Genomic DNA, 14,251 nt, shown 5'->3' with positions numbered 1-14,251 from the left:
TGCCTGCTCAGGCCTGTGAGAGCTGACAAATCAGAGCGGACTGTGTTTTTTTGGGAGGAGGGCCTTAAAGAAACAGGGACTAAAAGGGATCGATCAGACAGAGGGTGGATAAGAGTGCTGCAGCAATAGCTGCATAAGAGAAATAATGTCCTTTCTGAACATTAAATAATGTAAACATTTCTAGTAGACAAAATATACATAACATGGCATAATATGGGAAGTTATTTATAACCATTGTTACTTAAAACTAGCAGACAGCAACCCCTAACAGAGGGAACATGAAGTACTTGTTTTGATACCGGATTCAGATTTTAAAAAACTACTATCAGAAGCCAAACCTGATTACAAGACATTTCAACGCATTCCTCAGGGATCTACATCGTTCAATTTCATAATCATACCTCTTTATTCAAGGACTTATATTCATACAAAATCTATAGGTACAGTCGAAATGACTGTGGGAGAGACAGTCAAGTAACAGATCAGGCAGCAAAGGATTCAGCCACTCTACAACCTCTTTATCTGAGAAAGAGCCTTGTTTCCACTTTGGTGGTTCTGTGATAAAATGTTATTCAAGCTCCTTTATTTTCTTCTTTTCTTTACCTGAAACAGATACATTGTGTGTTTAGATAATCAGAAAATACAACCAGGAAACAAATTGTACAAATCATGGACTGAATGAAGTCAAACAATGCCTCTTTTTATGCACATGCACATTTTCATTTTAGAACATGCAAACAGGACATGTCCAGAGGGGGCAGCCATTGTAAAACTGTGAGCGGAAAACTTGGTATCCTGTTCATGTTGGAGGTCTGAAAATATAGGATATTTTTCAAATCTACCATAGAGATGCACATAACGCTCTGCTCCAATATGGGACCTTACAGAAAAGTTTCAAGACCAGAAGACAACAAGCAATCTAACATGTTACCTTCACAAAGAACAGAGCCATGCCTGCGGTTAGACCTTAATGTCTAATTTCTCATTTTAGATGATCCATTGAATAGATTGCACAAATGTGAGACAACAGGAAGTAAAATTAAAACACAAGGAAATCATCAGACTTGGATCAAATACATACATTTGCAAATAATTTACATGTTCATAGACTTGCTTGGAGTCAAGCCAGAGCATGTGAAGAACACCAAGGAATCTATAAGTCTGTTATTTTGATTTAATTTGTATTTTGATTCAGTATGCACCAAGCGATAGATATATCCATACGATCCCTTTACGTGTGCAACATTTGTTTTATTCATCTGGGTCCATCAGCCCAATGTCCAAAAACCTCTTTTAGAAAAACCTTTAAAAGAAAAAATCCCGGATCTGCAGCAAAATATATTAATTTGTTCTTTTGCCAAGTACCGAATTTGATTTAAATCTGAAGGCTTTCTGGCAATCAACTGTATCACGTGTTTTCATAAAGGGTTGGTTTGTTGATATTTTTCTAATTTTCAACAATTCCCCTGAAAAAAACAAAACCAACATTGAATCGATCCTTCAAACAAGTGTTGTCTTTGTATCCAAATCCTGATATAAAGTAGCTTATTCCTCTGTGCAATAGAGCTCGATTGTTCCAAAATCTGTTATAAACACATCAATGAGCCACACTGTTGACCTGTGTGACATGTTCTTTCATGTGAACACACACACACACAGTGCAGCTTATTTTGACTCAACGCCACATACACCCTCCTGTTTGCCAACAAAGAATAATTGGAAGTTTAAACTCCATTGCTGAAAATATGTCCTAGTAATTTAGCCGTATTTTCTCCAGTAAATTACACTGTTTGACAAACATTTGCTAAAAACTGCAGTGCCCATCTGTTTTAGAATATTTTTGTGTATGTTTTAAAAATTAAAACATATATTTGTTACCATATTTGTAAACACAGTATTCACTGATCTTTGAGCAGAGTGCCACAGACAGACTAGAGAAATTATCCTTCCTCAACATAATCTAGTTTATTGTACACATGTAGTTTTTCTTCAGTCACCAAAACTATATATTTGTGACCTATTTTGAATGATTTACATTTCCGGTAGCAACTGGTACTGCCACTATAGGGAACTTAGAAAATATTAAAAGACAGACCAAGACATTGTTGATTTTGGTCCTTTTGGGGATTTGTTGAAAGAAACAAAGCTAAAGAATTTTACCAGCATGATCTTTTAAGAGGATATGTCATGCCCAGTGGGAAGACGGAAAGAGTGATTTGTAGCCAGTGTATTGCATTAGCCTGGTGGGCTAAATGGATAAACTTATAGTAAAATATAGTCTCAGGTCTGGGGTCTCAATCTGGTAGCAGATGTTCATCCAGGGAAGCTATTAAGCACGAGGGTACAGGCTTGTTACCTGTATTTAAAGTTTGTGTATAGCTCTAGAAATGTCAGAAAAATGTTAGTTCAGCCTTCTGTTATTGTCAGAATACTTCACACTAAAACCACTTTATTAATCCTATTAATCTTGTTTTCCAAGCAAGTTTATAAACCACTACAAATTCTTTGAAATAACAACTTGACCCAAGTGTGGAAAGAACCGTTTTATATTTTGGGTATTTCTATCTGGTTAGGCATCATGCAGACAACTTGCCAACCTCAAAAATGCCCTGTGATTCACATATATAGGCTTTAATATAATGTATGCCTCAGTGTGTGTTGTCAGGTAACTGTACATCATATAATACAATTTACAACTCTTCATACATAAATGTTTGGTAAAATTTGGTCGCAGTCACACTAAAGCCTGAACCTGGAGATTCCAGAGGGTAAAGCTACAGGGCAGATGAAGTGTCGTCTTGTTGCATAGCCCTACTTTAAGTCAACAGTCAGCAGCAACAACACAACTCTTTATTGTACCTGCAAATACACAGACAGGTAACCTCGCCTACAAACCCTCACACAATACTGCTCTTAGAGGAACGAGATAAGAAGACGGAAAACCCATGAAAGCTGGGCATATATGGCAGAGATGAGATATATACTGTATGCTTGAGGAGTGTTCAGAACATGAGAATTTTTTGTTGATTACAAATAAAAAACAAAATGGCACTTTTCTCCATTCCGAGACGTTTCTACCAACTGACTGGCAGTATATTTGAAAGAGAAAGGCAAATGCTTACCACACACCCTGAAGCAAAAGTACAGACGCTATTTTTTGACAACTTCAAGACCCTGGCATGCACTACATTGCTGACTTTGGATCTGTAATTCTGACATACCTACCACAAGATCAGTACAAAAAAGTGTTCTCTTTTTTTGCATTCGGTCCATTATAACAGATTCAAACTTTGTTCTCTACACTTCTTCTCAGCTGTGTACATACTTACATCCTATACTGTATTTTCAAGTCCATCTGACCAGGCTGCATCTTAATACATCTTGGAAAACGAGGCACTTAGTATTCAGCCACATAACGTCAAAAAAAGAGATATCTAGTTCCTCACGTGCACTCAAAACATTTACATCTGGTACAATTTACAAAAACGTGATCTGAAAAGTCAACTCTAGACCCATTCTAACCCATCCAGTTGTTTAATTTTTGTCACATTAGTCACTGTGTCCATTAGGTGTCATGGCAGAAGTTTAAGACCTAAGAAGCAATTTGTTTTCTTAAGATCTGTTCCGGTCAGAATTCGGCGGTAACCCCGAATTTAATGAAGAAAAACTCAAAAGAGGAAAATAATTTGGTGGTAGCATCAATATGATCAAGTTGAAACTCTTCTCTTACCCACATGGCAAACATAAAGAAAATGAAACATACAAAAATAAAAACAGTGTTGTCAGCAGCCATATAAATACCAGGAATGAGGCATTCAGATCTGTCTGAAACAGTTAATAGATTTTGGCTTTTGTCTTCTGCTCCAACACTGATTTTACTGGCCAAGGCAAAATACTTAAGGGTCTTCACATGTGCTATAATTTCAGTGCAAGTAAAGGGGCTAGAAAAAGTAATCGGTGTCTTTTGTCCTTTTAGAGTTTGTCATATAAAAAAGGGGAGTAACAAGACAAAGCTGGAATGATTTCTGAACCCCTTTTACAGCACTTTCCACTGGCTTTTTCCTCAGTAGCTTCCATTCTGCATTATTTCTCTGGCTTCCTATCAGCTTGTTGGACCCGACATGAGTGTTGTACAACACTGATAAGCTGCCTCATCCTCAGCCAACAGTTTCCTGCCCTGTTAGCACCAGTCCTCTTCCTCCCTCTCCCTGAGACTTCCTGTTCCTCGGCTCCCGGGCCCAGATGCAGAGTTGACCCCGAGTGTGAAGTGGTACCCATTAGGCACCACACCTGCCCGGCCCTGCGTGGTGGGCGTTGTGACGGGCGTGGCAGCAGTTCCGTGAGAAGCTGAGGCTGTGGTGGAGGCAGTGGCTCTGGCAGAACGCCCCCCACCGTGGCTGCTCACAGTGTCCTGGAAGTACTCTGTTTCTTCAAAGAGGGCCTGTTGAGGAGCGGCCTGCTGCTGCCGGTGTAAATTAGGGTCTGAACCGATGCGGGTGATCGGCATCGGGGACTCGTCCAGGCCCCCGTATAAGCGATCATGCTCTGAAAGGCCACGGCTAAAACGAGTCTGGGGCCCTGCCGTAGCAGTGCTGGCACTGGACGGGAGAGGCGAGGAGTTGGCGGTCTTGTAGGTCACAGCAGGACGAGGTGTCAGGGGCGTCTGCGGGAGCTGCCTGCGACCACGACCGGGAGTACTTGAACCAGAGGGGAGGGTCACAGGACCAGCTTTACCTACACTGCTACCATGCTGAGGAAACAGATTATAAAAGATATAAGGCAGATCAATTGGAAGAAATGTAATTCATAAAGAACAGAAAAATGTGACAAAACTCAAACAGGGCTGTGCGATAAGGTCTTATATTCCGATACAGGCCATTTCACACCCAGATAGCGTTACATTTCACGGTGTAGCACATTTTCGGCAACTTCAATTTTAAAGTAGTTGTAGTAGTAGTTGCAGTAATAGTATAGTAGGAGACGCTTTTTTCTTATAACATTTTGAATAATATACTGCAAAGTGCAATTTTCTTGTCCATTCCAGATTTTTCATACACAGACCATGCAACAGAAGTAGCCCCTCTTTTAGATATAAGATTGTTTTGTTTTGGCTGGTCAGGATCCATCTCTTGTTTGGAAGTACCCTGTTCTGTGTCACGTTCTCTAACCTCCTTGTGTCATCTAACTGATGAAAAATAAAGCCTTAAAAAGTGTGGTTTGCGTCATAGTGCACAGCCCTAATCTTGAATGTTCCTTATTTGTGGAAAAAAAGTTAAGTTAAAATGCTTTAACAAAATTATCCAAAATCACATCCATTATTTTATTTTTTAGAGCACTTTCTTCAGATTATTCTTCAGTGCAAAGGTATTTCTTCACATACAGGTATGTTGCTACGTTGAGGAGAATGACATTTTTTGTTGGTGCTGAACTCTAACACACTGAAGCTTAAAGAGCAACTTAACACCACCTCAAAGTCTTGTTTCTGCTGACCTCCACCTTGCTGCAGTTGCGCAGAAGTCTGTTCACACGCATCATCCATCATCATCAATGATATTTCAAACGTCAAACAGGCTGGTGTTAAGTTAGTATTTTAAGTTCCAAACTGTGGCTTTAATTTAAAAATCTGGTGTCATAATTGCTGTTGGTTTTATGCTGCTATTAAAAACAATATAGCTATACTGTACCTGCAAAAATACATACGAAAGCAAGTGGAAAAACACTTTATGTAGAGAAACAGAAAACACAATCAAATTGTTTCGTACATCCTGACACTGATAAGGACCGTCAAAAACTGACTACTACATTGGCTTCCTGTCTTCTGTTTGGAATCATTGTTGTGCTCCATTGTCTGAAAATAAGGGGGCACACAACGACCTACAATTAAGCTGAAAGTCAGAACTTAAATCTCATTGCCACTGTTTTCATTTCAAATCAAAGGTCCACATATGTATGGACTACAGGGTGTGGTAGACACATTACCTGTTAACCACTAACCTACATGGCAGAGAAACTCACCTGTCTGAGCAGACCAGCATCCTGACCCTCTCCGGGAGACGTGGATCGACTGGGACCGGCTGACTTGGCGTAACACTGCTCCCTGCTGCCGTAGCGCTCACAGGAGTAGTAGCGCTGCTTCTCTCCTGCTGAGGAGTGGTGCCTCCTCTCATGAGGCCGGCTGCGGTCCCGCTCCCTCGCCCGTTCTCTGGACAAACCTTCAGCTGATGGGTCAGTGAATGAATCTGATGGCGCCATCAAATTGAATGAGAAAGAGAAGTACACGGTTCAGCTATCACGTGTATCCTGTCTCTCATATTAATGTAAGAGAAAAGTTCAAATTTCTCAGTGCGGAAACCTGTAACCCTAACATGTTGCCTGACCTCACAGGGATGAACGAAGATTTGGGATGATTAAAATAATGAGGACTAAAAACTCCTATGATCAAAGTGAATCATTATATCTTTATAGTGTAAAGTTTTGTTCCACGACATTTCTATTACACTTCTATAATTAAAGGCCAATGGCCGATCTATATCTGTCTGTTTGTCTGTGTGTGTGTGTGTGTGTGTGTGTTTCTCTTCAGTCTTGGGGTGTGTGGCATAAAGCAAAGCACTGTTGTGAAATTACTTTCTTTAGCGCTGGAATAATTCCAGTTTTCAGATTAAAACTGCGATGACAGGAACACAGAAGCCTATTCATCATCCTGATGTTTCAGCATCTTGAGAATGACATGCTTTGAGGAGTGAAACTCTCCTTCACTCACATGTAGAGAGGGCTGCTGGATGTTCTTCTATCTGACCAAGAGGTACCCATAAATCCCTGGACTGGACCTGTCCACTGTGGCCTTTTATCTCAGCAATAAAGTCCAGCTGCTGTTCTCCAGCGTTAACACAAAAACACCCCGCCACCAGCTCTCAGGCTCTAATTGCTCTAGCAGACCATCCCTTAAGGCAAACAAACACTGTCACTATGACCCTCTATACTGAGCAAGTTTTATGTTGCGTTAATAAGCCTCAAAATGTTGCTAATTTTCCACACATGAACTGGACTAAAATAGGTAATCCATCAGACGTCTTGCTTTGCCTTTTGTAAAAATGTATGTTACTCCCAAATAACAATTTTAAAATCAATTTTGGTGGTGCATTTATAACTACTGTGACATCTAAGAGTCAGTGTAAGAGACATTTTATCCAAAGTAAAACAATAATGGGTGAAATGAATGATGTGAATCCAGTCATTTCTTGAAATAAACAGTTTGTTATTGCTGCTCAGCTAACTTTTAAAGAGAGACTAAACATCTTTGAACGATACAACATGGATACTGGGTTCAGATGTTTTTAATCAGAACTGGTTTCGTGCATATTTATTTGATAACTCACAGGCAATCTGAACCAACTGTCTCAAAACAACCTCCTTAGGGATAAATAGGGAGAAACACAAGGGTATGCACAAGGTCCTTTAGTATTTACGTATGCACTTGTTTCTTCTCATCCCAAGCTACACCAAGACAACCATCTGTCTTTAATGTTCTTCAGACATCTCTGCATAATCTCAAGCTTGTACTAAATGTTGATAAGACAAAATGGCATTTATTCTCAAGAACCCTAATACCAGTTAGCATCTCCCTGTCATACATACACCACATGGTGGTGAAACTGAAATAGTTTAATCTTAAGAACACCTGTCAATGTGCCCAGATGGCATCCTTGCCTTTAAACAATATGTGGAGCAACTGGCACAGAAAGATATAAAGATATAAAAATGTGTTTTTCATATGAAAATTGAAGCATATGTGTGACTTGAGGACAGGAAATTGATTGTACAGTCAACCATCCTCTCTGTCGCTTGACTATGGAGATATTCTTCATTTCATGCCACTTGTTCACCTTAAAGCAGCTTGAGGCAGGCACGTTTCTGTTAATAAAGGTTTCCACAAAAGTTGCCTCAGTAATTTAATTCTTTTTTTACATTTAACACCACTGCTCACAAGACCAAACTTTAGGTCTAGTTTCACCTCAGCTAAATACTGAATGGGAAGACTACCTTTCACTACTTTGCATCACATGAATGGATGATAAATGTATTACTGAAGATTTTCAGACTTGGTCTCATACCACTGGTTGATCTAAAAGTTTTAACTTTGAATCTGTTTAGTGAGGTTTGTGATGTCTATCTGTATGTGATGGTGTTATGTCTGGCAGTTATATAGCTCAGTTGACATTTTATAAATGAAACTGTTCAGCTCAGAGGGAACAAAGGGGGGGGAGAGAAAAAAAATCCCCAGCAAAGCAGATTTTCCTCTGAGAGCTCACAACTCTCGCTGCTAATCAGATGGAAAGCTTGACATGTAAAATCCCTGGTTGAAGCGCAGCAGAAACCCCTTCACCTTCATAACCCGATCATGGAACTTTAATCCTATAAAGAATTTCTGCCGCTACGTTAAGACATCCAAGTGATCTCTAGGAAAGCCCAGCCCGCTATCTCTGTCTCTGCATTAGAGTGGTGCCAAGTTTGCATATTTTCCTTGCTGTATTATACCAATCAATAATGCTGTGTTAAATGAATTAATCCCTCAACAACGTAATATATCCTCCCTTTGAGGACTTTTCTCAAATCTTTGTTAATTAATTCTAAGTTCTATGTGATGACATATTTATGGTCAACTTCCACATCTTATTAGTGTTGCAGGGTGAGTCCTGGAGGATTTAACAAAGCAAGTGAAGTGACACCATGTAACTCTTGCTGAAGAGTGGCCACTGTGGAAACAGATGGTAATTACAAGATAAGGCACCTAGAATTTCCCTTCACTTTGTAGGAGTCTATTGGGCAGCAATTCAGATATTTATCAGCAAGAGGAAGATTGTATCTTTCTTCTTCATTATTTATAGTCTACCTACATGTAGTTGTAGTTGTGTAACATTACATGGAGTAATCTGACTGCCTTGTTATACACACAATAAGAGGGTTGTAGGGGCTTCAATATCATATTACCTGTTTGTATCTCAGAGTTTTCTTAGAATATTTTATGAGGTCTGTTCTGCTTCTCTCTCTGGCCAATAAGATTACCAATCATTTCTAGCTTTACAGGTGCATACAACCATGTTCTGTTTCAGACTGTGTAGATCAGGGGTACTCAAATACAAATCTTAATAATGTCCTTTTCATTCTAAACAACAAAATACGAACAAAAATAAAATGTAATTTCCATTTTAACATAAATCAAAATACATAGTTGAATATTTCCTCTTTTTGTTTGCCTTCAGACATTGTGTCCATCACTTCATCATGCATTATTTCATTTCATTGTGACATAGATGTGACAAGAATCCTGCTTGCAGCTTGATATGACGATTTCAGTGCATTTATTTGTGTTGTGCTTATCTCTGAATTTTGAGGAAATGTCTCTTCAAAAGTCCTATGCTTCGTCTCATAATGCAGTTTCAAACTGGAAATCTTCATCACAGCTTCTCCTGGCATATTGTAACGCCCCTTGTGGACTGTGGCGCAATGACTCTTGGGTATTCTGTTGATGTTGGTGTAATTATGATTCGTGAAAGTGTTTGTGAATAAGATGATATGTAAGATGGTTGTGGGTTAATTCACGTCATTTGTTCTTTGATTAAATGATGTTGAGTTTTAACAAGGATGATACAAATTTTGGCACCGTGAGTGAAAGGGTGTTTGCCGGGAGGAACTCCCCGTCCGTTACGCTACAGGTGATAAAGTATGATGAGACTTGCTAAAACATGTTAAGCATCATAAGTGTGTGTCACTGCTGCACTGTCAGATCCGTGAGTTCTGTCCTGGTTTGAGGGAGAATGAATAGAAGTTTTAAGTTCTTACTTTTATAAGTTGCCGATTCTCACTGTCCACTTTATTATAGCAGTTTACTTGGAACACGCCATTTCAATCTCTTGCCACCGGCAAAATGTGAATACGCGAACTGCTCCGAAAACGAAAGTGAAAGTTAAAAGTTGCGATCGCAGCGGTGAGTGACCCAGTTGTCTTTGTATCGTCGGCATGGATACAAGTCCCGGTGTACACGTGCTGACCCAAACAAAACACATGGTGAAGGAATAACAGTACGGGGGCCACAAACAGGAGGCCGGCGGGCCGGATGCGGCCCGGGGGCCGCCTATTGAGGACATGTTCTCTGTCATGTTCAGTTACCTACAGTATGATGAATGAAGCCGTTCCAGAATCGACTGCATCAATTCAGTCTGTACCTATCTCAGTATACTGATATACTCACCAACCGTACTGGACGGTTGCACCGATGCAGCTCTATCCAGTGACTTCTGCTTCTTGTCTTTGTCCTTGTCCCTGCGTCGATGGCAGCGGTGGTGGTGATGATGGTGGTGGGCTCTGTCTTGACCCTGGACTTGCCCATGCCCTGTTGATGACTGCGCCAAGCTGGGCCGTTCCAGGTCATACTCATTCAGCCCAAGCTCCTGGCGGTACTGCTGCGTTAGCGAAGATGCTGAGCGTCTTATAGGACTGAGGTCCACAATCGGCTGAGAGGGAAAGAGATTAGGGGGTGGCGTGAGGAATAAGTAGTAGAGAGGGGCAACTGCACTGGTTCTACCCAAAACTGGATACTGGATCACGACACACAAATGACACAACCAGTGGATGGGAACCTTTTGTCTTAAGATCAAAGCTCAACCCGTTCTTCTTCAGGCACAGACGGAAACAGAAGTTTGAAAGATTGAGAAGAATGAAGACAAATCTGTGACAGAAATTGAATACTTACCGTTACAAAACTTACATAATTTGTAAGCTAGCAGGCATTTCTGCTGGTAAACAAAGAAGAGGTGGGGTGTTGACTTTGGCCTTTTTTGGCATTTTCACTTTTTTAACATGCCACTTCTAACTTTGGAAACAAGTGTAATCTTTCTTTAAATAACTAACACTTGGTAATACATGTTTGTTAAAGAAAATAATTCAGTGAAAACAGATCTTTGAAGAATCAAACAACGCACTCCATTGGCTTTAAAGATGGGTCTCAAAAGTTTTACCACATATCATTGCACATATCTTTAGGCTTGCTTTTTACAGAGGGATTGTGAACATTTCAGCTGCTCAGCCATCATAAAAATAATAATGGGAATTTTATGTATAGTAATACAAACTCACTGGATAGATTGAGGTTATGTAAATGAGACTACCAGTTTAATTTAGAAGAATTACAGTTTCAAACCACCAGAGACAGCACAGAGCCTACTGCTGGTCAGGAGCAGTCCAATTGGCCATGTTTGATTTTGGATGGTTTGTATATACTTAAAAGGAGGTACTGCCTTTTCTGTTAGACTCAGTCATGTATTTTCGCGTACAATCCACTTGCCATTGTTTTTCTGATATTCTTTATGTCATTATCCCGCCTGTTTTTTCAGCGAAAGGAGACGTAAATGGCTGTTTGTACTCGAAACATTCCTGCTGTAATCACCATTTTTTTTTTTTTACTTGGGGGCAGCAGAATTACAGTTATGATTGCAACATTGACATATCATCACCTTTTAGTTGATATGGTGAGCTTGTTGGCGAACAGTTGCTTATTTACACATCTAAATCAGAGCAACATTATCATTAATTTGGGAGCTTCTGGCCACAAGTTCATTATAATACAATATAATATTCACTCTCTTTTAACTTTATTTTGGTTTCTACAAACTCCTCAGGGAAATGTCTGCCTCTTTAGCTGCTCCACTATGCTCATCAGCTAGTTGGTAACTGCTGTCGGTGTCTAAGCAGATATTTTGCAGTGGGTTAATTATTATTTATACTATGCTTTTTCACAAAAAAAAGAGTTGCCTGCTGCATCCTAAAACCAGATTGTGAGGCTTGTGAGAATGTTATCAAAAGAACTACAGAGTGAGGTGAAATTCTCAGTCAATATGACTGAACCATTTGACACTGTCAGATTGTTTCTTACATACATTGCTATAGGCTTTTTGCTAGGGTTTTAAGTACACAGTGGGGAATTCCTTAAAAACTAAATTATCTTAATTGATTAATACTCACTAATGCTTTGAAGACACTGACACTCACCCCACCTAATTCTTTTCTTGCTGACCAGTACAGCTATCAGGTTACAAGCTGATGTGATAGGGAACTGGAACAGCAGCTAAGTTACCACCCCACCTGCTGGTTACTGTATAGCAGTGTGTAGTTTGTAAAGATTTCATTTTGCAAATGTACCAATATGTATCTAGATTATACAGCATCTAGTGCTAAAAATGTATTAAGTCATTTCATTGAACATAACATTAAATACCCACTAAATGACAAATGATCTGTTGATGAACTACTGTCATTAATTAATGTTTCACAGACAGATTCTGGGTGGTTGTGCTGTTCCTCCTGTTCCTACCCCACAGCCTGGCCTGTAGCTACAGTCAGTGACAAAAATATCACAACACTGCAGAAAATATTCATATTACAAAGTCATTTTGTCCAGTTTGCAGTCGTAAAATCTTACTTTTCAGATAAATACTGTCATATGCTTTTAATTAGAAAGAAGATTCCACTGATATTTTCAGACTACTTAACGTGATTTAAAGGGTCAGTAAAAGAGAGTAAAATATTAGAGATGAATCAGACTTGCTCAGTTTGCTTTTGATTTGATTTTTTTGTGTATGAATAGTAAGATTTCAAGACTAAAAGTAACATCAAATGACAGATACGGTCGGATGGGTTTTCGTAGTGTAGTTGAAAGAAAAGAGTTATTTCTAAGCAATAAAGCAGCAGTACCATCCCTGCCTTGTTTCACAATCACACACAACAAAAACTACACACTACTACGTTACTACATAACGACACTCACGTACACAACCACATTTTACCAAAGTGTAGTACTGTACAGCTGTAGTAAATGGCTGAAAAGCAGGACAGAGTGCTTGACATACCCCAGATAAACTGGACTACTACACTGGAGTCCAGGGATGGGTGTGTTTGGTGGATAATGTAAATTTATGTGCTACATGTAATGTGACTATCTGGGATTTCATGGAATGACCAGTGTATACTGTATATGTAGGAGGGTCACTTTGTCCATGATGGTGGAAGGGTGTGACCTCTGCACTGAGATGAGAGGAATACATGGAGGCAAACACAGACATGAGAGAAGAAGAGGAAGAAGAAGAAAATAAGGGAGAGGACGAGAGGAGGAGAAAAGCAGAAAAGAAAGAGAGAGGTGGCACAACAGGTGGTACATACTGCCAGGTGGGTCCCAGGGGCGTGGCGAGGGTGGCTCCGCTATCAGACAGCACACACAAGAGGGAGGTGGGCAAAACATTAGCAGTGGGCATTGAAATCGGGAGAAAGGGAAAACAGAAGAGGAGAGGAGAGACCAAGAAGGATGAGGCTGGTGACATTCTTTATTTTCTTATTGTCAAATACATCATACGAAAAGACCGAAAACGTGCTACTCACAAGAGTTTTCTGTATTCCATGATAATAGTCTGATATATCGTATTCCTCCCTGACATAAAGCACCGCTGTCAGCTATTTTGGCATTAGCTAGTTTGCTCAGTTACCTGTGCACTTAGTGATCATATTAGCTGACTTGCTCTTACGCTGTGGAGAGAGCGCAGGACAACAGCAGGGCTAGGAGAGGTAGACTTCATTGATGCTAGACACTCACATGCAGTCAAAGTGGATGGACAGTGTTTTCCTGATGTTGAATCTTTAGTATGAAGATGCCACCCATATTATCATCACTGTCTTTCTGTTTACGTTAACACCAATGCAAATCAAAAAAACTTGTTTTTGTATATATGTATGAAAAAAGCTACCTGTTTTCTGTGTTTGATTAGCATTAAAGACTGTCAAAACTGTCATTTTGTTATGTAACTCTGTGTTGCATAATGACAAATCACCTTGAAAACTGGCAAACGCCAGGTAGAAAGGTACAAAGTGGTATTAAGAAACAGGACGGGCCGGAGATGTACTCAAATTTTCAATGTTTTGGTCTTTTCATTGGATTTGTTGACATTAACAATAATATAGAATAAGACCAACCATATCCATTAAAGAGAAAGATAGAGTGACATATCAAAATGCAACAAAAACAAGGAAAGCACATGTTAAGTTTTGTGGGTTGACAGAGAAAGACTGACAAAGACACAGAGACAGGCAAACGGTGAGGGTAAACACACGAGATCAGACAGGTGAAACAACTCAAGAAACAGAGAAATGACTGACAGAAAAATCATCTTGACATGACGTCCATATGTAGAGGACAAGAGCAGCAACT

General features: G+C 39.7%; 1 protein-coding gene across 1 annotated transcript in view; it reads right to left on the bottom strand.

Annotated features, from left to right (window-relative positions):
• Nucleotides 1-382: 382 nt before the first annotated feature.
• Nucleotides 383-14,251, bottom strand: part of cacna1bb (calcium channel, voltage-dependent, N type, alpha 1B subunit, b) — a 177,491-nt gene continuing 163,622 nt past the window's right edge. Inside the window, exons 51-54 of the mRNA XM_030436578.1 lie at nucleotides 13,213-13,251; nucleotides 10,250-10,511; nucleotides 6,016-6,239; nucleotides 383-4,750 (exon numbers count right to left, since the gene is read on the bottom strand). Of these exons, the coding sequence (XP_030292438.1) occupies nucleotides 4,181-4,750; nucleotides 6,016-6,239; nucleotides 10,250-10,511; nucleotides 13,213-13,251 (1,095 nt within the window). The 3' untranslated portion in view covers nucleotides 383-4,180. The remainder of the gene's footprint in view (nucleotides 4,751-6,015; nucleotides 6,240-10,249; nucleotides 10,512-13,212; nucleotides 13,252-14,251) is intronic.

This window comes from Sparus aurata, chromosome 12, assembly GCF_900880675.1.
Source record: "Sparus aurata chromosome 12, fSpaAur1.1, whole genome shotgun sequence".
In the NCBI taxonomy this organism is placed as follows: domain Eukaryota; kingdom Metazoa; phylum Chordata; class Actinopteri; order Spariformes; family Sparidae; genus Sparus; species Sparus aurata.
This window is presented reverse-complemented; position numbering and strand designations above follow the sequence as displayed.